The sequence below is a fragment of the Moschus berezovskii genome, chromosome 11, assembly GCF_049115385.1.
Source record: "Moschus berezovskii isolate FMDL1 chromosome 11, NW_MosBer_1.0, whole genome shotgun sequence".
Classification (NCBI taxonomy): Eukaryota; Metazoa; Chordata; class Mammalia; order Artiodactyla; family Moschidae; genus Moschus; species Moschus berezovskii.
Genome location: NC_142470.1, coordinates 97,094,282 through 97,120,903, shown reverse-complemented (window position 1 = coordinate 97,120,903; position 26,622 = coordinate 97,094,282). Strand labels below are relative to the sequence as shown.

The 26,622-nt window shown below is 49.8% G+C and overlaps 1 protein-coding gene across 3 annotated transcripts in view; it reads left to right on the top strand.

Moving 5' to 3' along the window:
• Window positions 1–26,622, top strand: part of SFXN5 (sideroflexin 5) — a 136,573-nt gene that overhangs the window by 73,335 nt on the left and 36,616 nt on the right. For all 3 annotated transcript variants that reach the window (XM_055400360.2, XM_088841571.1, XM_055400359.2), the window contains one exon: window positions 11,647–11,737. In XM_055400360.2, coding sequence (XP_055256335.1) covers window positions 11,647–11,737 — 91 coding nt within the window. The remainder of the gene's footprint in view (window positions 1–11,646; window positions 11,738–26,622) is intronic.

Sequence of the window (26,622 nt, the reverse complement as noted above, 5' to 3'; positions counted from 1 at the left end):
GCTCACTGTGCTTTAGTTCGGGCGTTTGTGTTGAGCATTTCTGTGGTCACCCCCGCCGAGTCCTGGCTACCAGAGGGAGACCCAGTCATTCCCTTCAGGAGTGCAAGAGTGCCAGGCACTTTGCCAGTGCTGGGGGATGGCACAGACCGGTGTGACCTTCAAGATGCTGAGAGGGGAAGAAGCAGAGGATACTCTGTGGTGACACCATGATTATGATAAAAATGATTTGGTGGGAAAGGACACAGGGGAGCACCCCTAATTCACAGTCTGTTTTATAAGACAGACTGGAGAGGTGAGGGCAGGGCTGGGTGTTCCAGAAAGAGGGCACAGCACCCAAAGTGGCACCAGGAGAAGGAGAGCAGGACAGATTCCAGGACCTATCAGAAAATGAGCATGGCTGCCATGGAAGGAGTGATGGTGATGGGGTGCTGATGAAGTGGGCGGGGGTGGGGCAGCAGGGGCCGGCTGTGAGTCACTATGAGTGCCTTGTCAGTCGTGAGGAGAGCCCTGCCAGGGACCCCTGCCTGGGCTCAGGGGCCTGGGGCATTGCAGAGGGTGTGGACAGAAGAGGGTTGCAGGGGAAGTTGTGAGCGGTTGGCAGGGCCAGTGGATGGACCACCTGACTGGACACGGGGTCCCGGTTAAGAGTGGAATTGGGGCCAGAGCGGAAGGCGCAGGGCTAAAGGCTCACGTGAACAGTCAGGAATTGGATGGAAGAGCCAGAGGATGAGCGTTGCTTCATGCTTGATCCTCAAATACTTCATTCACCTTCAGCCAAGTCTTCGCTGGCCAAAGGCTTTCCCTGTTGGAGAAATGCTGACCTCTGCTCCTAAAGGGTCTGGGCCCTGGAGGGGCCCTTCTACATAGGATGCAGTGATTGTCTGTTAACCTAGACAGTGGGCTTAAGGAGGTATCCCAGGGGATGCCTTGGCTGAGCCCCACCCCTCCCAGTTCCCATTGCTTACTGGAGCTCCATGCCCCCGTGATAGTCAGACTGGCAAGTAATCATAGTGGGTAACACTTATGGAGTGCCTTCAACTTGCCAGGCATCTCCTAAGGCACACCCTAAGCTACACCCTGGACAACGGAGGACACCCTCAGCTACAGCTCAAACACAGAGCAAGCCAGGTGTAGTCTTGCAGAATGCCCAGGAACCAAGTATGCAGGTGGGTAAAGTGCAACCCCTTGTTTCACTTAAAGAGCCCCTCAAAATTTTTGTTGCAGTCCCCTATGGTCTCAGAGCACCTGGGAGAGACTTGTCTACCAGGGGGCAGGGTAAGAGTTCCCCCAGTGGGGAGCCAGCAGCACAGCTTGACTTTTCCAACCTCCCTACACCCCAGGGAAGCAGAAAGAAAAAAGTGGCTTTGTGTCAGTAAAATAGTGTCTGTCCTTGACTTCGCTTCTGTGCCTCAGTGTCCTCATCAGTGTCCTTACCAGGTGCCCTCTGTAGTCTAGGGTGTAGGTAAGAGTGTCCTCATGGTCCAGGGTGTAGCTCAGGGTGTCCTCAGTCCGGAGTGTAGCTCTGGGTGTCCAAATGTCCAGGGTGTAGCTCTGGGTGACCTCATGTCCAGGGTGTAGGTCAGAGTGTCCTCATGGTCCAGGGTGTAGCTCAGGGTGTCCTCTGTGGTCCAGGGTGTAGCTCCGGGTGTCCTCATGTCCAGGGTTTAGCTCTGGGTGTCCTCATGTCCAAGGTGTAGCTCTCGGTGTCCTTATGTCCAGGGTGTAGCTCTGGGTGTCCTCATGTCCAGGGTGTAGCTCTGGGTGTCCTCTGCGATCCAGGGTATAGCTCTGGGTGTCTTCTGCAATCCAGGGTGTAGCTCTGGGTGTCCTCTAGGGTCCAGGGTGTAGCTCTGGGTGTCCACTGTGGTCCAGGGTGTAGCTCAGGGTGTCCTCATGTCCAGGGTGTAGCTCTGGGTGTCCTCAGTGGTCCAGGGTGTAGCTCAGGGTGTCCTCATGTCCAGGGTGTAGCTCCAGATGTCCTCTGTGGTCCAGGGTATAGCTTAGGGTTTCCTCATTTACAGGGTGTAGCTCTGGGTGTCCTCAGTGGTCTAGGGTGTAGGTCTGGGTGTCCTCTGTGGTCCAGGGTATAGCTTAGGGTGTCCTCATGTCCAGGGTGTAGCTCTGGGTGTCCTCAGTGGTCCAGGGTGTAGCTCAGGGTGTCCTCATGTCCAGGGTGTAGCTCCAGATGTCCTCCGTGGTCCAGGGTATAGCTTAGGGTGTCCTCATTTACAGGGTGTAGCTCTGGGTGTCCTCAGCGGTCTAGGGTGTAGGTCTGGGTGTCCTCTGTGGTCCAGGGTATAGCTTAGGGTGTCCTCATGTCCAGGGTGTAGCTCTGGGTGCCCTCAGTGGTCCAGGGTGTAGCTCAGGGTGTCCTCTGTGGTCCAGGGTGTAGCTCCGGGTGTCCTCATGTCCAGGGTTTAGCTCTGGGTGTCCTCATGTCCAAGGTGTAGCTCTCGGTGTCCTTATGTCCAGGGTGTAGCTCTGGGTGTCCTCATGTCCAGGGTGTAGCTCTGGGTGTCCTCTGCGATCCAGGGTATAGCTCTGGATGTCTTCTGCAATCCAGGGTGTAGCTCTGGGTGTCCTCTAGGGTCCAGGGTGTAGCTCTGGGTGTCCACTGTGGTCCAGGGTGTAGCTCAGGGTGTCCTCATGTCCAGGGTGTAGCTCTGGGTGTCCTCAGTGGTCCAGGGTGTAGCTCAGGGTGTCCTCATGTCCAGGGTGTAGCTCCAGATGTCCTCTGTGGTCCAGGGTATAGCTTAGGGTTTCCTCATTTACAGGGTGTAGCTCTGGGTGTCCTCAGTGGTCTAGGGTGTAGGTCTGGGTGTCCTCTGTGGTCCAGGGTATAGCTTAGGGTGTCCTCATGTCCAGGGTGTAGCTCTGGGTGTCCTCAGTGGTCCAGGGTGTAGCTCAGGGTGTCCTCATGTCCAGGGTGTAGCTCCAGATGTCCTCCATGGTCCAGGGTATAGCTTAGGGTGTCCTCATTTACAGGGTGTAGCTCTGGGTGTCCTCAGCGGTCTAGGGTGTAGGTCTGGGTGTCCACTGTGGTCCAGGGTATAGCTCAGGGTGTCCTTATGTCCAGGGTGTAGCTCTGGATGTCCTCTGTGGTCCAGGGTGTAGCTCAGGGTGTCCTCATGTCCAGGGTGTAGCTCTGAGTGTCCTCACGTCCAGAGTGTAGTTCAGGTGACCTCATGTCCAGGGTGTAGCTCAGGGTGTCCTCTGTGGTCCAGGGTGTAGCTCTGGGTGTCCTCATGGTCCAGGGTGTAGCTTCAGGTGTCTTCATGGTCCCGGGTGTAGCTCTGAGTGTCCTCTGAAGTACAGGGTGTAGCTCTGGGTGTCTTCATGGTTCAAGTATAGCTCTGTGTGTCCTCTGTAGTCTAGTGTGTAACTCAGAGTGTCCTCAGGTCCAGGGTGTAGCTCTGGGTTTCCTCATGTCCAGGGTGTAGCTCTAGGTGTCCTCTATGGTCCAGGGTGTAGCTCAGGGTGTCCTCATGTCCAGGGTGTAGCTCAGGGTGTCCTTTGTGGTCAGGGTGTAGCTCAGGGTGTCCTCTGCGATCCAGGGTGTAGCTCTGGGTGTCCTCTGCGATCCAGGGTGTAGCTCTGGGTGTCTTCTGCAATCCAGGGTATAGCTCTGGGTGTCCTCATGTCCAGGGTGTAGCTCTGGGTGTCCTCATGTCCAGGGTGTAGCTCTGGGTGTCCTCATGGTCTAGGGTGTAGCTTCAGGTGTCTTCATGGTCCAGGGTGTAGCTCCAGGTGTCCTCATGTCCAAGGTGTAGCTCTGGGTGTCCAAATGTCCAGGGTGTAGCTCTGGGTGACCTCATGTCCAGGGTGTAGGTCAGAGTGTCCTCATGGTCCAGGGTGTAGCTCTGGGTGTCCTCTGTGGTCCTGGGTGTAGCTCTGGGTGTCCTCATGTCAAGGGTGTAGCTCTGGGTGTCCTCTGTGTTCCTGGGTGTAGCTCTGGGTGTCCTCTGTGGTGTAGTGTGTAAGTCAGAGTGTCCTTATGTCCAGGATGTAGCTTCAGAGGTCTTCATGGTCCAGGGTGTAGCTCTGGGTGTATTCATGTCCAGGGTGTAGCTCTGGGTGTCCACATGTCCAGGGTGTCCTCTGTGGTCTAGTGTGTAACTCAGAGTGTCCTCATGTCCATGGTGTAGCTCTGGGTGTCCTCATGGTCCAGGGTGTAACTTCAGGTGTCTTCATGGTCCAAGGTGTAGCTCTGGGTGTCTCTGTGGTTCAGGGTGTAGCTCAGGGTGTCCTCTGTGGTCCAGGGTGTAGCTCTGGGTGTCCTCATGGTCCAGGGTGTAGCTTCAGGTGTCTTCATGGTCCAGGGTATAGCTCCAGGTGTCCTCTGCAGTCCAGGATGTAGCTCTGGGTGTCCTCTGTGGTGTAGTGTGTAACTCAGAGTGTCCTCATGGTCCAGGATGTAGCTTCAGATTCTTCATGGTCCAGGGTGTAGCTCTGGGTGTCCTCTGAAGTCCAGGGTGTAGCTCAGGCTGTCCTCATGTCCAGGGTGTAGCTCTGGGTGTCCTCTGCAGTCCAGGGTGTAGCTCTGGGTGTCCTCGTTTCCAGGGTGTAGCTCCAGGTGTCCTCTGCAGTCCAGGGTGTAGCTCTGGGTGTCCTCTGTGGTCCATGGTGTAGCTCTGGGTGTCCTCTGTGGTCTAGTGTGTAACTCAGAGTGTCCTCATGTCCAGGGTGTAGCTCCAGGTGTCCTCTGCAGTCCAGGGTGTAGCTCTGGGTGTCCTCTGCAGTCCAGGGTGTAGCTCTGGGTGTCCTCATGTCAAGGGTGTAGCTCTGGGTGTCCTCTGCAATCCAGGGTGTAGCTCTGGATGTCCTCTGAGATCCAGGGTGTAGCTCTGGGTGTCCTCATGTCCAGGGTGTAGCTCAGGCCCAGATACTCTTCTCTGAGCCTGATAGAGTTAGAAGACCAACAACCTGAGAATCCTGACCAGACTGTTGCCTCTCTGCTGTCACTCTGTGTGGCTTCCAGGTTGGAGGGCCCATTGTATGGACCCTATCAGAATCCGAAGCCTGTTCCGGAAGCATGCAGATGGTGATGCTGGCAATGACAAGTCTGATGCAGATATCAGCTCCACATCCATTCTGGGGAGGACAAGTTGTTGTCCCTTCCTAGACAGAAGGGGTCTGATATAATTGGTTTTCCAGCAAGTGGCCAGCAGGTTCCTGTGGGGCATTGTTCAGGTGTCAGTGTTGGTCACGATTGCTAGTAAAAAGCTACAGAGCTGAAGCTGGAGCTGACTGCTGTTTGAACCTGTGCACAACGCCGTTCTGCCACCTTGGCCCTTTGCTCTTGAACCTGTTGCCAAGCAACAGCCTGATTGGGGTTGCAGGACAATTGACCTCCATAAAGGCTCAAGGTCCACGGGTAGCTTTCAAGATTTTATTCTATTGAATCAATGCACGCCCTCTGGTGGGCAATTTTGGTACCTCAGAGAAGCCTTGACCTGTTCCAGCCCTTGCTCCACCAGGGCCCACAAAAACCCCTGACCACTTTGTTATTGCTGTTCAGTTGCTCAATCGCGTCATACTCTCTGTGACCCCATGGACTGCAGCAACCCAGGCTTCTCTGTCCTTCACTGTCTCCCAGAGTTTGCTCAAACTCATATCTATTGAGTCTGTGATCCATCCAACTATCTCATCCTCTGTCACCCCCTTCTCCTCCTCCCTTCAACCTTTCCCAGCATCAGGGTCTTTTCCAATGAGTCAGCTCTTCCAATCAGGTGGCCAAAGTATTGGAGCTTCAGCTTCAGCATCAGTCCTTCCAATGAATGTTCAGGGTTGATTTGCTTTTGAACTGACTGATTTGATCTTGCAGTCCAAGGGACTCTCAAGAGTCTTCTCCAACACCACAGTTCAAAAGCAACAATTCTTTGGCACTCAGCCTTCTTTATGGTCCAACTGTCATACTTGGTTGTGTGACCACTTGGTTATTTTATTATCCACTACCCAAAAGTAGATCCCCAATTCTGACCTCATGCCATTCCTCCTTTCTGACAGGCCCTGTCTATTGTCCTTCAGGGTGCCTTGGACCCCTTTATGGCAGGTGCTGTTAGTCTGCAGAACTGGCTGCAGACAACCTGGTATTTCATGTTTCTGCAGCCTGCAGAGCCCCCTCCCTTCTTACCTGGCTGCCTCCTACCCTCCCTCAGGGCTCAGTTGGGCATCCCCTTTCTCAGAAGCCCTCTTAGCCCTAGTGGGGGGAGCGCCCCCTCAAAGCCCCTCGTCCTGGCAGAGTGGATATACCATCCACATGTGCATCTGGCCCCATAGAGCTGTGTTTGCCGAGGTGGACAGCAGTGGCTGCACAAGGCAAGTCTCATTTGAGGCTCTTTTTTTTTTTTTTCTGCTTTAGATATCAGTCACTTGATTTATCTAGAAACATTTATTAAGTGCCTACTCATTTCATCAGGCACCAGAAATTCCGTGAGGAATAAGAGTGTACACAGGCCCTGTGCCCAGCCCTTTAGGGCCTATGGGGAGAGACGGATGTTTAGTAAAGTGTCCACAGGTAAAACTATTTCCATATAATTCTGTTTTAAATAATACACATGTGCTACTTTGATTCCCAACATTTTAAGAAGTAAATGAATGTACTTAGGGACTGTGATAGGTATGTGGTAAGAAGAGCTCCAGTTTCCGTGAGAGGCTGTAAGGGGAAGCCCTGAGAGAAGAGGAGGCCTCTCTGAGGGCCTGACGTTCAAGCTGAAAAGTGAGGAAGCCAAGGGAGGGCAGGGCTTGTGAGGAAAGGTGGGATAGAAGGAGGGAGGGAACTGGCTCATTGGAGGAGCAGGGCGGGGGTGAGGTGACCGGAGCATTGCAAGCACGGCCACGTGGTCAGGTAGGGCCGTGTGGGTCTTAAATGCAGTGAAACCACTGAGAGACTTGCGCGTGTTGGTTTCACTCTGGCTGCTGTGGATTAGACAGTGGATTAGAAGGGTCAAGGGTGCAAGTTGGGAGCCCAGTTAGGAGGTGGGCAGTTGTCCAGGGAGAAGTGATAGGTGCTTAAGCTAGATGGTGGGAGCAGAGAGAGGGAGAAATAGCTGTACTTCAGACACCCAGCAGACAGAGCTGGGTATGGCGTAGCAGAGGCTCCTGTCCAGGTAGACTCCTAGGGTTCTGGCTTGAAAAGCTGAGCTGGGAATGGGAGAGGCAGACGGTGTGGGTAAGGAAGGTCAAGATGACCCTCATTTGCCATGTGTGCTGGTGGAGGGCCTGAAGCTCATTGAGACAGAGGCATCCTGCAGGGGACCAGATGTGTGGGCTGGAGTGGAGGACACAGGCATTGTTCCAATCCCATCCGAGGTCTCATCTCTGGCCTTGCAGAAGCGAGGCTGGTGTTAGCCTGGAAGGACCCTCCTATTCAAGGAGACAGTTATCAGCTGTGTTCCCTGGTGACTCTGAAGGTCTTGGGATGCGGGTCTCCCACCCCTCCCTGTTCTTGGTCAGCATTTATCTTCACTGTGGGGTTTGCCAGGGGGCCAGACTTCCCTCTTTCCCCGCTTGTGCTCTCAGCTGCCCATGGCAAGCCCAACATCCTGGGAGCCAGAGCTTGGAGAGAGGCAGGCCCACTGCTCGCTCAAGCCCAATCTGCTGTCCACGGGTCCCAGGCTCTGGCTTCTCCCAGGACCCCTGCACCTGGCCCTCTGGGGAATTCTTATACAAAATCCCCATCCTGTTTGTGCTCCCCTCTACCGAAATGGAGCCCCTCTTTGGTTAATTTCTATTTTGTGGTTTATCTGGAGACTGTTAAAACAAACCCTGGGGAACCCTCAGCAGTGACTGTTCCATATCTCATTATCTTTCCCGAACCCGATTATTAGCTCAGATTTTTCTGATCGCTAGCTGCTGTTCGTGATGAGTTGTGTGCCATTAATGCCAGCTGGTTCCCTTAAACAGGACCCACCATGCCAGGGAAAGTGAGCTGGCATTCAGAGCCATCAGCCACTTGGCTTTTTAATTTTAATGGGCTCTACCAAATGTTCCAGGCCAAAGGGTCCCCGAGGAACCAGAACAGACGGGCTCCCAACCCCCAGTCTGCAGCCTACCCTGGTTCCTTCCCAGACTGTGGCCATCCTAATTGCTGGGACAATAAGGTCTGGGTCGAGGCCTCACCTGTATTCATGCCTTCTTGCCACCAGGCCCATCCCTGATGAGTGGACAGAGTGACTTCATGGGTTCCTAGCGAGCTTGCAACTACATATACCAACCTCTCTGGTCCCAGCCCCGCCCTGGGAGACAGGCTGGGTCATCATTCTGACCACTGGGAAGCACGGTCAGCCAAGTGTGAGAAGGGCTGAGGGCAGCAGGCAAGCCTGAGTGTTTGCTCCAACCAATGGCCCCTATTCCTCCCTGTCCCCCCCCACCGCCAGCCTGGCCTGTCCCCAGAAGGCTGCCTGGGGAAGGGCTCCAGTTCCCTGCTGGCTTCTCCTGCTCCCCATTCCTCCAGCACTCCCTGCGTCTTTCCAAACAAATGCAGAGAGTTTTGAACCCAGACCTTCAGTTTTCTAGCTGCCAGGTTTAAGAGGCTGCTCAAGAGCCCCGTCTTCTCCACCTGCAACTGCCTTCCGCTCACCTGGGCCTCGGCCCCAGGCTGGTCTTTTCAGGGAGGCTTTTGCGCTATAAACAGCCAGTCTGAAACGGCTTGTCATCATTTAAAAAAAATGGCCTGTTGGACATTCCTGACTGAGATAGAAGACAATTGGAAAGGAAATAGCACAGTGGCCAAGAGCAAAGCTTTGGAATGAGCAGACCGTGGGTTTGACTCCTAGTGTTACCTGCCTCATAATAGTGTCTGTCTTTGAGCAAAGTTACTTCACCTCTCTGAATCTGCCTGAACTTCCCTGAGTCTGTTAGAAGGGGCAACACGCCCTGTCTCTAAGGCTGGCAGTGGGGATTGGATTAAGATGTTTCGTGTGATGCGCTCAGCACTCGGCCTGGTATCTCCGCATGCCCCTTTCCTCCTTCTTCCTCATCGCTTATGCCTGCTTGAGTCTTCCTTCTAGACTGGCATTCTGTAAGAACACATCCCCTGGTATTTTGGGGGGCTTGGGGGTGACCATTTCGGAGTCACCAAAATAGTCACTTGCTGTTTGAGAATGGGGAGACCTGGCCTTGGTGAGTTCCATCTGTGTAGCAAGGGCAGCCTTGAAGCAGGGTTGCGGGGCCCAGGGTGGGCTGGCATCCCCTCAGCCTACCCACTTGCACTGCCCTGCCCCTGAAGTGTGTCCAAGCTGCCGTGCATCTCCCTGCTTCTCCTTGAGCAGGCAGAGAGGACAAGAACTGGACTCTGACCACCAGCTTGAGGCTTCAAATGGAAGCCAGGCCCCCGAGAGCCCAGGCTGGATTTGCCTGGCAGCACTCTGGCTCCTGGTGTGGGGTCCCGGGCTGCCCACAGCTGGCACTTGCTTCTTCCCAGGTCTTACAGTTGCAGCCTGGTCTGGGCCATTTGTGCCAGGCTATGGCCTGATTTGATTGCTGCAGCATCCACCCTGATGCCCTGGAGGCCTTCCCAAGGCTCTGCCTCTCCCCGACAACCCAGAAGGTTGAGGCCAGAGCCAGGGCTGCGGGTGCAGGGTGGCCTGCTGAGCCACCGGGTGTACCAGACTGAGAGCAGGCTGTCCGTGGTCCTGGCAGGCCAGGAGGCCCCCAGGGGAGGACTGGCTGTGGCCTCAGTCTGGGGGAGCAGAGGCCTCTACACGCCCTTCATCTAGGCCACAGGCTCCTCTTTTGTCTCCCTGCGTCTGTGCTCATGCTTGTCTTCCCACTGGAGTCCTCCCCAGCCCGATCCCCCCTTCTCCAGGATGCTCCTCCTCCAGCCTTTGCTGATCTCTCCGTCCATCCACTTATTTGTTGTTTTCTGGCATTTACTCCTCAGCCACTGCTTTGCTGAGCCTGTATTATGTGCCACCCCCTGCCCTAAGGGCCAGACATCCAAAGATGAGGAAGGCACAGTCCCTCCCTCTCAGTCTGGCCGGGGCACCAGGCTCACCGACTCACAGGGTAGTGAGTGCTGGGGACGAGGGGCTGGTGATGTGCGAGGGAGTGACCTTCTGCTGGGAGAGGTGACGTCACTCCTACATAGATTCATTCACCGAGGCCTCTTATGTGCCAGGCTCATGCCAGGCACCGTGCGTACATTCTCACAGCAGCCCTGGGTGCTGTCAGAGGTTGTCATCCCTTTTTACAGACAAGGAAACCAAGGCAAACAAAGGCTAAATGACTGCCAGTGTTAGTGACACTGGAGGTAGAGTGCAGAGGTGGGCCTTACAAGACAGGCGGGGACCGAGCAGAGGAAGGAAGGAGTTCGGGGCACAGGGACCAGCACGGGCAAAGGCCCCGAGCTGGGCAACGCACGCAGTGTTGGTGACCAGCTGACCGGGTCATGGAGAGAGAGAATGGGGTGCTGGAGGGGTGGGGGGGGGAGGTTATGAAGGCCACAACTGCTGCAGGAGACGGCAGTTCTTTCTCAGGCCGTGGGGAGGGGGATATGACTTAACCTGTGTTCCAGGAAGACGAGGGCCAGTGTAGGGGGTGGACTGGAGTAGGGAGTGCCCATGGAAAAGGCAAGGCAGGCCCAGATGTCCTGGCCTGAGTGAAGGGAGCTAGAGTCTGAAGGTGGTCGCTGAGCCCAGGTTGTCCACTGAGCCCCCATCCTGCTCTGGGCGGCTCTGCTTAGCTTGGGTCTCCCTCTGTTGAGCCCTCTCAGTCTGGCCAGGCCCATGGCTGGGCTCACAGTGGGACCCCAGAAATGTGGTGCTTAAGATGCTAGAAGACAGAAAAGATTCACAGACTTAGAGAATGAACTGATAGTTACTGGGCAGGGAGGGCAAAGGTTGGGGGGCTGGGAGATTAACATGTACCCACTGCTATATTTAAAATGGATAACCAGCAAGGTCATACTGTCTAGCACAGGGAACTCTTCTCAATATTATATAACAATCTGAATGGGAAAAGAATTTGAAAAAGAATAGATACATGTATATGTGTAACCAAATCACGTTACTATACACCTGAAACTAACACAACTTTTTTAATCAAATATGCTTCCCAGGTGGCTCTAGTGGTAAAGGACCCACCTGCCAATGCAGGAGACAAGAAATGCAAGTTTGATCCCTGGGTCAGGAAGATCCCCTGGAGAAGGAGATGGCAATCCACTCCAGTATGCTTGCCTGGAAAATCCCACAGGCAGGAGAGCCTGGCAGTCTATTCCATTGGGTCACAAAGAGTCAGATACGACTGAAGTAATTTAACACACACACCCACACTGCAATATAAAATAAAAAGTTAAAAAAAAGAAGCTGAGTAGGAATGAGGGGCATCCCATATTTCATCTACTTCCAGATTATATATTCTTCGAACAGCAACCATCCTACCATCCCTTGTCCTGTCCCCAAGGAGGCTGTGTGCCTGCGTGCGTGTGTGTAGCTGTCTCACAGGCCAGCTCACTGGGACGCCTGGGCAGTGATGCTTTAAGGAGCCGCACTGCGGCTTGGCAGCATCAGGTGGGGCTGAGGATTTGGGTCTGGGATGCAGCTGTGGGCAAGATGGTGGCCCTTGCTCTCTGCTCTTCCCCCTGCCTGCCCCTTCCTTCCCAGGCCACCGCAGCAGCACACACTCTTTCTGTTTTCTCTTTCAAAGGTGGGCCTTAATGTCTTGGTTCAGAAAGCGAACAAGTTCACCCCGGCCACCCGCCTTCTCGTCCAGAGATTTGTGCCATTCCCTGCCGTAGGTAAGCCTCGCACAGTGAGGAGCTTCTGTGCGCGTGGGGCTGCTGGGCTCTGGGGAGCTGGAAGGCCCCTCCAAGCCTCTCTTGACACTGCGGTGGGGGGAGTTCTGCCTGGGGCAACTGGAGGAAAATGTGTGCAGATAGAAGAAAGGGTGATCGGGGTAAAGAATCCACCTGCCAATGCATGAGATGTGGGTCTATCCGTGGGTTGGAAAGATCCCCCGGAGAAGGAAACGGCAACCCACTCCAGTGTTCTTGCCTGGGAAATCCCATAGACAGAGGAACCTGGCGGGCTACAGTCCATGGGGTCACAAAAGAGTTGGACATGACTGAGCAACTAAACAATAAACTGAAATGTAACATTTCCTTCCATTATGAATATAGGCAGCAAATTGCAGTAGAAAGCAGGACCCTGACTCTCACCAGTAGAAATCACAGGTGTTTTCATGTCGTATTACAGTTGTTACAGAGATCTTAAAAATACCGTTTGGGCTTAACACTAACCCCGAATTATAAGTTAATAGATCCACTTAAAGATCTTGTTTTTTTTTTTTTAATTCAGTAGTTTAAAAGCACATCTATTTACTATATCACAATTGAAAAAGTATTTTGATAATTTATTTCAATATAATCTCCTTGTAATCCCACTTATTTGGCTTGTAAAGCATAAACTTTAGAGACATTATTTGGAGAGGGATGTATGGGCTTCAGGTTCCTGACATAAAAGAAGGTTCAAGGCTCCCACTAAATCTGGTGCTCCAAGCCCTTTATGTTTCAGGGGCCTCTAATCATAGGGATGGGTCGGGGTGTGTGTGTGTGTGTGTGTGTGTGTGTGTGTGTAGGTGCTTTCACTGCTTTCAGCAGAGCCTTTGCTGGTCTTGGAGCCATGAATTCACAATAGATGCCCCTGAGATCCCATAAAGCCCAACCAGGCTCTTTAGAAGCCTACACCTTATTTGGGGAGAAGGTGCAAAAGAGGAGAAACAAGTGCTTGAACCATGACATCGAGTCCCCCATCTGATGCCAGAGGACAAAGCTGGGGCAGGCCCAGAAGGGGCAAGAGGTCCCGTGAGCTCCCTGGTGCCAAGACTCGGCCTGAAGAGCTGGGCGTGAGACCCAAGCTCATGGTCCCAATCCTGTTCTTCACCCCCAGGACTCAGCTTCCCCATCTGTAAGATGTGGGCGCCAGTACCTACCTTTCCACAGCCTTGAGCTGAGTGAGGAGCAGATGAGACCTCAGACTAGTTCTGTTCTTCAGAAAGGTCTTTGAAGCACCTGAAAAGCCCCTGTGAGTAGGTGAGAGATCACTGGTGAGCAGCCCCACCTCCTCGTGGGCCTGGAGGCTAATGAACTCCCAGGACCAGCCACCGGCTGATCCTCAGCCGACCCAGATAATTGCTATAGCAACTCCACACTTTTAATGAACTCTCAGCTATTTCTGGTGTGGGCCATTAATGGAATAACTCTTTAGATCTGACTATGTTAAGGGGCCTAATTGAGTGAACACAGCGGCTGATCTGGTGTTCCTCGCCGTCCTGAGCTGCGGGGTCAGATGCAGCCTGAGGAGGGGGCAGCTCTCAGCTGCACTGGACTGGATCTTGGTCTCAGCTGAGATGTAATCTGTCCTTGAGCCAGACTTCAGATAAGAACTCTACTGGGACCCATTGCAGTCTTGCTCAGCCAGCTATCTTGCTGTGTGACCTTGGAAGTGGTCTTAAACTCTCTGGGGGCTCCCTCAGGAGGAGGGAAAGCCCCTGCTTTCAGGTTTGACCCTTTCCGAGGCTTTCTACCCTGTCGCTCTTTGGGCTCCAGCCAATTCCTCTCCTATCTTTTTGTTGGGAAGGAGCCTGGTCCAGCCATCACAGAGGGTCTTGCAGTCCCACGTGTCCCTAGCCAATTGCACAGGGTGCTCATGGTGAGGTCTGCAGTCCTGATGGTCCTAGCTCACCAGAATCCTAACAGCAATGGGCCCTTTCTGCCTGCTTCCTCAGACTGCTGTCCGAGTCCTCGCTGTGTGTGTGCCTGCCTTCCACACCCTGCCCCTTCTCTCCTCCCCGACATGTGGGCTTCCATCTCTCTGGCCTCCAGTGCCCATCCTAGGCCCACCTACAATGGCATTTGCTGACTCCCCAGCCAAGATGGACACAGAGGTGTTCAGGGTAAACAGGCGTGCACCTCACCCCCCAGGGGTTTAAAAGCCCCCTGGTCCCCTCAGGCCACTGAATAGTTCCTGCACTTGGCCTCCTGCACTTTATCCCCTGGGGCCTCCAACCAGACAGAGAACCTGTCTGCCCCCCTGCACACTGGCAGGGCCTAGGGCCCTCCAGGCATCCACCTCTCGGCTGGCCACCATCAAGGCCACTGAGAAGTCTGCTCAGGACTTGTTGGTCCTCCAGACCCCTGGACTAATGGAGAGACAGAGCTCATGGAGCCCTCAGTGCACATGGGGAGCAGGCTGAAGCAAGTGAAAGTGATCAAATCCTGCCCTGATTGTCAGGGTGGGGGCGGGAGGGTGCAGAAGAAGAGGGTCTTCCATTCAGGGTGACAGAGGGTCCTGAAAGGGCCCATGTGCCCTGTGCTCAGCGGCCACACCCCTCCTCCCTCTCCCCTGGGTGGGCTGGGGACTCAGGCTCTGGGGAGCTAGGAAACTCTTGGGGTCAACTGCTTCTTTCCACTGCTTTGCCCTGTCCTGATCCAGCTTGAAGTCGGGGAGGTGCCCCACTACTGCCCAGGAGAGAGGTTCGAGACTCTGGGCACAGGACGCATCATTCCTGCTACTCCCACCCCTCTCTGGCATCAGGCCAGACCCTGCTTCAGCCCCTTCCCGTGGGGACCTCCATGACAGTCACCGCAGGCCTTGCCTGGGTGTGCCAAGCCCCAGACACTCCGCCACCTGGAGCAATCTGCCAGCTCTCCCCTCGTTTTTCAGCTAGGGTTGTGCACATGTGTGTGCAACTGGTGTATGTGCGACTGATGTGTGTGCATGAGTGTGTGCTGAGTACGTGGGAAGCCCCAAGGTTGCTCACTGCAGCCAATTCTCTCCCTCAAGGTGGTTTCAGAGCCTCGCCGTGCCCTGGTCTAGAACAGCAATCATGTGGGAAATCTCAGTTTCTATTTATGTTTGGAGATGTTAGGAAAGCCGGTGAGCCCGGGAGCATGTGTGCTGGCATTGGAATTGATTGGGGACTGGTAATTAATTTGTTTAGACCTTAATTAATTCTTCAGTTCTTTCTTATTTGTGGACTGTCACGCTTAATTGTGTTGAGGAGCTCGAGCTCAGAGCAGGCCCTCCATTAATTGATGTGCAATTGCTGTGAGGGGAAGTTAATGGTTTGGGGAGCTGGGCAAACAGTGTAATTAAAGGTCAATCGAGGAGGCGTCGGAAAAATACCCCTGCCCCCAGGTCCAGCCACCAGCCTCCACGAGCAGAGTCCATTCCAGGGGAGGCGGGCTCCACAAACAGCCTCCTTGTGAGTCCTTGGGGTGGGAGCCTGGAGGAGTGGCAGGCAGGGTCAGTGGCAGGTGCCAGTTCCATGATGGGACACCAGGGAAGAGGCATAGACCCACCTGGTGAGAAATGGGCGTGGCAGGGACTGTGACCTGGAGCTGGGGCGTGGAGATGCAGGTGTCCCTTGCAGCACCCCTGTGTACCCGGCTCTGTGTATGTGGTACGGGGCAGGGTAGGAAGCTCTGAAGGTCAACCCCAGGCTGCCCGGCTGCATCCACGTGGAGCAGGGGACAGGAAGTGTCGTGTGCTAAGGGCCCCATCTGGGCCTGAGCCCTGATGGGGGAGGCCGGAGCCTCAGTACTAGCCGGTCAGTTCCTTGCACAGGGAATAGCCCTCCTGCATGGAGCCTCAGTCATCCCTTTGTGGAAAGTGACTTCGTCTTGTATTGCTGGCAGCAGTCCCTTACATTAAATGTCACAGCTGATTTCACTGCCATGAAGAAGTCTCTGTGTTCAGCAGGGAGTCTGCTCCTCGGGGTGTCTGGGCAGCCTTTTGGGGAGGTCTTCTGTTGGTTCACACCCAGAGTGCCCCACCTCCACCCCCATCTCTATGCTTCCCCTCGCCCCAGACCACGGGTCTTCCTGTCATTGATTCCCGCTTCATTTTACCGCTCTTCTCCTGGTGCTCAATCCACCCTCTTGCTTCAGCAGGGGCGTGGCCCTGGCAGTGTGCCCAAGCCCCCACGGTCCGTCCCTAGGCGTCACCTCCTCCATCCCTGTGGCTGGACGACAGCAGGGTGCACTGTGTCCGCTGTGTCCTGGGCCTTGTCACTTATCCTCCCTCCGTCTGGATCAGGGACACTTAATGTGGCATCCACAGACCTTAGGCTAGCCTCAAGGCCCTTGAGTCACCTTTTGGACGTAGCCCCTGGCCTTGCTCGAACCCTATCGCACTGTGGTGAATCTTGTGACTTCCCTTTTGTCTGGGCCCCAGGCCTTTGCACAAGGCCCTGTTTGACTGGAGTACTTGCTCTTCCCACTCTCTGCCTTCTGTTGGCTGCCAGGCCTTCATTTCTCACTTCAGACACCACCTTCTCCAGGAAGTCCTCCCTGGTAGCCCCAGTCAGGAGTATACCACAGCACCCTGTGTGTGCCTATGTCTGTCCTGGAACTACTCATTTTGTTTCTGAGTCTGCCTCCCTCATCAGACCGTGAGCTCTCCAAGAGAGGGACTGGATCTCATTCATCACCAACCCCCAGACCCCCTCTTTGCTTGGCACCCAGTGTTGTGTGTGAGTTTGTACAGTGGTCAGGTGAACGTTTTAGTAAAAATGGTTTGAAATTGGGCACCCAGAAGTGAACCCCCACCCTGATGACATTGGTGACCGCATTGTGTGGCTGCTTAGAATTCACTGTGGTGTGTTTTTAATTGTTTTTTGAATGTTTTGCTTTTTCATGCACGTTTTTGTGGTCACTGTCATTCACTCAGTTGGCAGGCCTCGGGTGGATGACTCGGTCACCCTGGGCACATTCTTCAGCCTTTCTTGGTTGGATCTGGGTGGGTAGGCGGGCCAGGCTGGGTGCCAGAATCAGGGCCCTAGAACTGGCATGGGGCCCTGGTATGTGTCAGGCCCCAAGAGGACAGGGCCAGTGGGCCCGAGTCAAGCAGAGGGAAGTCTCCCAGTGGTGTGTTCTAGGGCTCTGCCTTCAGTCTTGTCCCCTCACTTATTTTATAACTGCTTTGGTCAGAGGAGGCCAATGGGTCACACACAAGGAATGGAGACGGCAACTTGGCAATGATTATGAGTTCATGGGCAAGGCTGTGTGTGCGCATTCAGTCATTCAGTCATGTTAAACTCTTTGAGACCCATGAACTATAGCCCACCAGGCTCCTCTGTCCATGGGATTCTCCAGGCAAGAATAATGGAGTGGGTTGCCATTTCCTCCTCCAGGGGATCTTCTCAACCCAGGGATCAAACCCAGGTCTCCTGCATTGGCAGAGAGATTCTTTACCACTGAACCACCTACCAGGATCCAAAAACATCTCACAAGGTTTGATGTAAGGCTCACTATTCAAAAAATGCAGCTGCACAAGTGTGGAGGTGCTGAGCTTGATTTGATTGGAGTACTTAGGATAACGACTGGGGATTTTGTGGACTGTATGCCTGAAATAGGTCCACCCATGTGGTGTGTTGGGCTTCCCTAGTAACTCAGATGGTAAAGCATTTGCCTGCAATGAGGGTGACCCGGGTTCGATCCCTGGGTTGGGAAAGTCCCCTGGAGAAGGAAATGGCAACCCACTCCAGTATTCTTGCCGGGAGAATTCCATGGACAGAGGAGCCTGGTGGGCTACAGTCTATGGGGTCGTAAAGAGCTGGACATGACTGAGCGACTAACATACAGACACAGACACATGGTATGTGGCTCTGATGAGGCTGCCTGGCTTCAGTTGCAAGTTAGAGACAGAATGGCCAGAACAAGGGTGTCTCTTTAGTTCTAGATCCCACACAGGCAGAACAGCACTGAGAGTAGAGACAAAAAGAGTAGCAGGATCTTCCGAAAAACTGACAGTCTGTTAGTGGAATGAGCTGCCTAACTTCTGAGATAGAGAAGCACCTGAGCGTCAGCTTGGTACAAAAATCTGAGAGAGGCACTTATGTGTGACCAAGTCACCTGTTGTGGGTAGATTGCCTAGGACCTGGCACATAGTAGGTGCTTAGAGAGTGCTTGTTGAACGAGTGACCTTCCAATTCAGTTATCTTCTAATTCCTGAAATCCGGAAGGCAAAGTAAACCAGGCGTTGAAGAGGCGGGGAAGCCCAAGACAGCGGAGGAGGGGTTATGAGTGTGAAAGGAGGGGCCTGGTTGGGGTGGGCCAGGAGGGGAAAGGGCATTTTGGGGCCCTGAGTGCTAGCTGAGCGTTCAAGCTTTAGTTTATGATTAGTGGGGGATCATTGAACAATCTTCAGCTAGGGAGGAGCTGTGATAAAAGGGTGCTTTTCAGAAAATAAATGTGTCAGCAGGAGTCTTTTGTTAGGAGATCCCAAACTTCAGAGTCAGCCTATACCTATATTTACAGGCTGATTTTTCAACCCAGAAATTCCTAGTCCTGAGTTTGTGACACTTCAGTATGGGTTGTGAAATTCTCCCCAAATTCTCAAGCTATTTAAAAGAAAATATGTGCCATATAGGGCTTCCCTGGTGTCTCAGGGGTAAAGAATCCACCTACGATGCAGGAGACGGAAGAGACCCGGGTTTGATCCCTGGGATGGGACGATCCCCTGGAGGAAGTCATGGCAACCCACTCCAGTATTCTTGCCTGGAGAACCCCATGGACAGAGGAGCCTGGCTGGCTATAGTCCATAGGGTCGCAAAGAGTTGGACACGACTGAAGCATGCACGCATGTATGCACATGTGCCATACAGCCCGGCCTCACAGGCAGAGTGGTGAGGGATACCATGGAATCAAGCAGTATCAGGGTACACGTTCCCATCTGACAACCACTCCTCCAAAGACAAAGGCTACATAGTCTGGTGTGATTCAAGTGTGTGTGTACATAAGGTAATGATGTATCAATACATACATGTCTGCTTGTAAATACATAGACCATGTCTGGCAGGGACATGAGAATCTGGCTACAGTGGCTGCCTAAGGGGAGGGGAGTAAACTAAAGGTCAGGGATTGGAAGGAGACCAGTTCAGTTCAGTTCAGTCGCTCAGTCGTGTCCGACTCTCCGCGACCCCATGAATCGCAGCACGCCAGGCCTCCCTGTCCATCACCAACTCCCGGAGTTCACTCAGACTCATGTCCACAGAGTCGGTGATGCCATCCAGGAGACTTACTTTTTATTATTTACTCTTTTTCATGATTTGAATTGTTCACTGTATGTACTTGTTACCTACAAAATAAGAAAAGAGAGAAGAAGTGGAGTCTGGAGAGCTTTGAGCTCAAGTCTCTTGGTTTCCACTAGAGTGTTTTAGATTTTGTTTTAATAAAAATTGTTCTGTTTTTTTCTGATAATACTTGATTGTTATATAAGTTAAACAATTTCACTTCTCTCCTCAGAGATAAGTTTGGTATATATCCCTCCAAATTCAAATAAATATCTCAAAATATAGGAATCTCTGCCTGTTTATTGTATTTATATACTGTAAACATGCCAATATAAATATATATTTAATATAAGTAAGATCATACTGTGTATACTGTTCATAAATCTCTTTTTAACTTCACAATCAATATTGGATGTCTTTCCATGACAGTCATAAAATTTCAACTTATCCTTTTAACAGTCACAATAATTCATCTGTGGCTTTTTTAAAGATTGTGATATATTATTTCAAACACATGGAATATTATAGGAAATGGAGAATAAAATATTAGATGCACCCAAAGCTTTCTCTGCCCTCTGCCTTTTTAATTGTTTTCCTTCTTCTCTCTTGAGGAAGGCTATTGACTTACACCTTCCCCATTTGTGTTTTTATATTGTATCTTATGTGTCTGTATCATAAACCAGAAATTGTATTGTTTATATGTTAAGTTTACATTATGTTGTGAAAACATATCCTTTTAAACTTGCTCTTCATTGTGGTTTTGAGATGTATTCGTGTTAAGACATATGCATTCATCTCAGCTTCTAAAGACTAACTGGGAGCATCTAGGCTGTTCCAGTTTCTCACTATTATGTGTAGCACTGCACCAGACAGCCTTATACACGTCCGTGTGCACACGAGGAGGAGCCTCTCCAGGCCAGAGGTTTTCAAACAACCACCTTCGGAGCTTTAAAAAGAGATGCAGACCTCTGGGTCCTACCTCTGATTTGGTTTCCGTTGTGCAGCCTTCACAGAGCTTGTTCAAACTCATGTCCATCGAGTTGGTGAGGCCATCCAACCATCTCATCCTCTGTCATCCCCTTCTCCTGCCTTCAATCTTTCCCAGCATCACAGTCTTTTCCAATGAGTCAGTTCTTCACATCAGGTGGCCAAAGTATTGGAGTCGGCTTCAGCATCAGTCCTTCCAAAGAATATGCAGGACTGATCTCCTTTAGGATTGACTGCTTTGATCTCCTTGCAGCCCAAGGGACTCTCAAGAGTCTTTTCCAACACCACAGTTCAAAAGCATCAATTCTTTGGCTCTCAGCTTTTTTTATAGTCAAATTCTCACATCCATACATGACTACTGGAAAAAACATAGCTTTTACTAGACGGACCTTTGTCAGCAAAGTAATGTCTCTGTTTTTTAATATGCTGTCCAGGTTGGTCACAGAAAACTAGCCAAGCTGATCACATGGACCACAGCTTGTCTAACTCAATGAAACTAAGCCATGCCGTATAGGGACACCCAAGATGGTCAGGTCATGGTGGAGAGTTCTGACAAAATTGGTCCACTGGAGAATGGAATGGCAAACCACTTCAGTGTTCTTGCCTTGAGAACCCCATGAACAGTATGAAAAGGCAAAAAGATAGGACACTGAAAGATGAACTCCCCAGGTCGGTAGGTGCCCAGTATGCTGCTGGAGATCAGTGGAGAAATAACTCCAGAAAGAATGAAGAGATGGAGCCACAGCAAAAATAATACCCAGTTGTGGATGTGACTGGTGATGGAAGCAAGGTCCAATGCTGTAAATAACAATATTGCATAGGAACCTGGAATGTTAGGTCCATGAATTAAGGCAAATTGGAAGTGGTCAAACAGGAGATGGCAAGAGCAAACATCAACATTTCGGGAATCAGAGAACTAAAATGGACTGGAATGGGTGAATTTAACTCAGATGACCATTATATCTACTACTGTGGGCAGGAATCCCTTAGAAGAAATGGAGTAGCCATCATAGTCAACAAAAGAGTCTGAAATGAAATATTTGGATGCAATCTCAAAAATGACAGAATGATCTCTGTTCATTTCCAAGGCAAACCATTCAATATCACGATAATCCAAGTCTATGCCCTGACCAGTAACACTGAAGAAGCTGAAGTTGAACAGTCCTATGAAGACCTACAAGACCTTCTAGAACTAACACCCAATGTCCTTTTCATTATAGGGGACTGGAATGCAAAAGTAGGAAGTCAAGAAACACCTGGAGTAACAGGCAAATTTGGCCTTGGAATACAGAATGAAGCAGGGCAAAGTCTAATAGAGTTTTGCCAAGAGAACGCACTGGTCATAGGAAACATCCTCTTCCAACAACACAAGAGAAGACTCTACACATGGACATCACCAGATGGTCAACAATGAAATCAGACTGATTATATTCTTTGCAGCCAAAGATGGAGAAACTCTATACATTCAGCAAAAACAAGACCAGGAGCTGACTGTGGCTCAGATCATGAACTCCTTATTGCCAAATTCAGACTTAAATTGAAAGTGGAGAAAACCACTAGACCATTCAGGTATGACCTAAATCAAATCCCTTATGATTATACAGTGAAAGTGACAAATAGATTTAAGGGACTAGATCTGATAGACAGAGTGCCTGATGAACTATGGACAGAGGTTCGTGACATTGTACAGGAGATAGGATCAAGACCATCCCCAGTAAAAAGAAATGCAAAAAAGCAAAATGGCTGTCTGAGGAGGGCTTAGAAATAGCTGTGAAAAGAAGAGATGCGAAAAGCAAAGGAGAAAAGGAAAGATATAAGCATCTGAATGCAGAGTTCCAAAGAATAGCAAGGAGAGATAAGAAAGCCTTCCTCAGTGATCAGTGCAAAGAAATAGAGGAAAATAATAGAATGGGAAAGACTAGAGATCTCTTCAAGAAAACTAGAGATACCAAGGGAACATTTCATCCAAAGATGGGCACAATAAAGGACAGAAATGGTATAGACCAAACAGACGCAGAAGATATTAAGAAGAGGTGGCAAGAATACACAGAAGAACTGAACAAAAAAGATCTTCACGACCAAGATAATCATGATGGTGTGATCACTCACCTAGAGCCAGACATCCTGGAATGTGAAATCAAGTGGGCCTTAGGAAGCATCACTACAAACAAAGCTAGTGGAGGTGATGGAATTCCAGTTGAGCTATTTCAAATCCTAAAATATGATGCTGTGAAAGTGCTGCACTCAATATGCCAGCAAATTTGGAAAACTCAGCAGTGGCCACAGGACTGGAAAAGGTCAGTCTTCATTCCAATCCCAAAGAAAGGCAATGCCAAAGAATGCTCAAACTACCGCACAATTGCACTCATCTCACACGCTAACAAAGTCATGCTCAAATTTCTCCAAGCCAGGCTTCAGCAGTACGTGAACTGTGAACTTCCAGATGTTCAAGCTGGTTTTAGAAAAGGCAGAGGCACCAGAGATCAAATTGCCAACATCCGCTGGATCATGGAAAAAGCAAAAGAGTTCCAGAAAAACATTTATTTCTGCTTTATAGACTATGCCAAAGCCTTTGACTGTGTCGATCACAATAAACGGTGGAAAATTCTGAAAGAGATGGGAATACCAGACCACCTGACCTGCCTCTTGAGAAATCTGTATGCAAGTCAGGAAGCAACAGTTAGAACTGGAACAACAGACTGGTTCCAAATAGGAAAAGGAGTACGTCAAGGCTGTATATTGTCACCCTGCTTATTTAACTTATATGCAGAGTACATCATGAGGAACACTGGGCTAGAAGAAGCACAAGCTGGAATCAAGATTGCCAGGAGAAATATCAATAACCTCCGATATGCAGATGACACCACCCTTATGGCAGAAAGTGAAGAGGAACTAAAGAGCCTCTTGATGAAAGTAAAAGAGGAGAGTGAAAAGGTTGGCTTAAAGCTCAACATTCAGAAAACTAAGATCATGGTCTGGTCCCATCACTTCAATGCAAATAGATGGGGAAACAGTAGAAACAGTGGCTGACTTTATTTTTGGGGGTTCCAAAATCACTGCAGATGGTGACTGCAGCCATGAAATTAAAAAATGCTTACTCCTGGGAAGGAAAGTTATGACCAACCTAGACAGCATATTAAAAAGCAGAGACATTACTTTGTCAACAAAGGTCCATCTAGTCAAGGCTATGGTTTTTCCAGTGGTCATGTATGGATGTGAGAGTTGGACTGTGAAGAAAGCTGATCGCCAAAGAATTGATGCTTTTGAACTGTGGTGTTGGAGAAGACTGTTGAGAGTCCCTTGGACTGCAAGGAGATCCAACCAGTCCATCCTAAAGGAGATCAGTCCTGGGTGTTCATTGGAAGGACTGATGCTGAAGCCGAAACTCCAATACTTTGGCCACCTGATGCAAAAAGCTGACTCGTTTGACAAGATCCTGATGCTGTTGAAGGCAGGAGGAGAAGGGGACGACAGAGGATGAGATGGTTCTATGGCATCACCGGCTCGATGGACATGAGTTTGAATAAACTCCGGGTGTTGGTGATGGACAGGGAGGCCTGGCATGCTGTGGTCCATGGGGTCACAAAGAGTTGAACACGACTGAGCGACTGAACTGAACTGAACTAGTTTGGTCATAGCTTTTCTTCCAAGGAGCAAGCCCATCTCCACTGCACCAAATGAGCAGACTGGCTTTTACTCTGCCTGTAAGGGTGATTTTTGTTTCCCTACATCTTCTTCAACATTTGCTATTATCAATTTTTATAACTAAACTTAATCCATCTGAAATGGATCTTTCTCATTTGAATTTGCACTTTCCAATTCCCAGTATGGATGAGAATCTTTTCTTAACTTCACTGGGCATTTGGGTTTCCAAATAGAAGAGAGAGAAGGAGATTTCTTTGCATTTATTGTTCAGTTGCTAAGTCTTGTCTGTTCTTTGTGATCCCATGGACTGCAGCGTGTCAGGCTCCTCTGTCCTTCACTGTCTCCCAGAGTTTGCTCAAATTAATGTCTGTTGAGTTGGTGATGCTACCTACCTCATCCTCTGCCACCCGTTCCTCCTTTTGCCTCAGTCTTTCCCAACATTAGGGACTTTTCCAATGAGTCAGCTTGTTATATGAGGTATCCAAAGTATTGGAGCTTCAGCATCAGTCCTTCCAATGTATATTAAGGGTGGATTTCCCTTAGGATTGACTGGTTTGATCTCCTTGCAGTCCAACAAATTCCAGACAGATTGAAGACCTAAATGTGTACAGTAAAATGTTAAAGCTTCTAGAAGGAAATGGAGATGAACATTTTTGGAGTAGGGATAGAGTTTCTTGGTAATACAAAAAGTATATACCAGAGAGGAAAGGATTCCTTATTTGACAACATATATGACAATATATTGTATGTTAAAGGGCTTCCCAGGTGGTGTAGTGGTAAAGAGTCTGCCTGCCAGTTCAGGAGACATAAGAAACATGGGTTTGATCCCTGGATCAGGAAGATCCCCTGGAATAGGAAATGATAAACCACTGCAGTATTCTTGCCTGGGAAATTCCATGGACAGAGGAACCAGGTGGGCTCTAGTCCATGAGGTCAAAAAGAGTCAGACACGACTGAGGGACTGAGCAAACACATATGTATGTTAAACTGCGTGACAGAAGACACCATCAGCAAGGTGAGCAAACAAGCCCAAGCGATTTGTAAACCGTGAAACCAGTGAGTCAGACTGCCTTATTTTTTGCTTACACCCAAAGATGAGGAACTCTTGCAGGTTAATTTTTTTCTTTAGATTCAAAAATCAGTCTTTGACGATTAGTAAGTTCACATTCATTGAATTTTAAAATATTTTAAAATATTTCTTTTATGAATTTTTACTTAAATATTTTTCAGTGGGTTTGATCGTTGTATTTTTCTCTTTAATTTTTATCTTTTATTGGAATATGGTTGATTGACAATGTTGTGTTAGTTTTAGATATACACCATAGTGATTCAGTTATATATATACATGTATCTGTTCTTTTTCTAGTTCTTTTCCCATTTAGGTTATTACAGAATGTTGAGTGGAGTTCCCTGTGCCATATAGTAGGTCCTTGTTGGCCATCTGTTTTAATTATTAGTAGTGTGTATATGTCAATCCCAAACTCCAAATCTGTTCTCCCCCCACCCTTCCCCCACCCCGGTAACCTAAAGTTCATTCTTTGAGTCTGTTAATCACTATATCTTTTTCTTAATAATTGTTTTTTTTTGTTTTGTTTTTAAATTACTTTCAAGGATTACATTGCTAATTTTTTTTCCTTTCTTTTTTTTTATTTTTATTTTTTTTATTGGAGGCAAATTATTTTACAATATTATATTGGTTGGTTTTGCCATACATTGACATGAATTCGCCCCGGGTGTACATAAGTTCCCCCTCCTGAACCCCCCTCCCACCTCCCTCCTCCCTTTATCCTCCCTCTGGGTCATCCCCTCACGCCAGCTCCGAGCATCCTATAACATGCATCGACCCTGAACTGGTGATTCGTTTCACATATGACAACATACATGTTTCAATGCCATTCTCCCAAATCATCCCACCCTCACCCTCTCCCACAGAGTCCCAAAGACTGTTCTATACATCTGTGTATCTTTTGCTGTCTCGTATACAGGGTTATCATTTGCATCTTTCTAAATTCCATATATATGCGTTAGTATACTGTATTGGTGTTTTTCTTTCTGGCTTACTTCACTCTGTATAATAGGCTCCAGTTTCATCCACCTCATTAGAACTGATTCAAATGCATTCTTTTTAATGGCTGAATAATACTCCATTGTGTATATGTACTAAAGCTTTCTTATCCATTCATCTGCAGATGGACATCTAGGTTGCTTCCATGTCCTGGCTATTATAAACAGTGCTGCAGTGAACATTGGAGTACATGTGTCTCTTTCAATTCTGGTTTCCTCAGTGTGTATGCCCAGGAGTGCGATTGCTGGATTATATGGCAGTTCTATTTCCAGTTTTTTGAGGAATCTCCACACTGTTCTCCATAGTGGCTGTACTAGTTTGCATTCCCACCAACAGTGTAAGAGGGTTCCCTTCTCTCCACATCCTCTCCAGCATTTATTGCATGTAGACTTTTGGATAGCAGCCATTCTGACTGGTGTGAAATGGTATCTCATTGTTCTTTTTCTTAATAATTGTTAAAGCTCTTCGTGTATTTTATGATCATTTTTGGCTGAAAGTAACAGAAACCCTCAACTCAAACTGTCTTAAATAATAATGATTACTTTACAGAGAATATAATCAATCTGATTTCGGTGTTGACCATCTGGTGATGTCCATGTGTAGAGTCTTCTCTTGTGTTGTTGGAAGAGGGTGTTTGCTATGACCAGTGCATTCTCTTGACAAAACTCTATTAGCCTTTGCCCTGCTTCATTCCGTGCTCCAAGGCCAAATTTGCCAGTTACTCCAGGTGTTTCTTGACTTCCTACTTTTGCATTCCAGTCCCCTATAATGAAAAGGACATCTTTTTTGGGTGTTAGTTCTAAAAGGTCTTGTAGGTCTTCATAGAACCGATTAACTTCGGCTTCTTCAGCATTACTGGTTGGGGCATAGGCCTGGATTACTGTAATATTGAATGGTTTGCCTTGGAAACG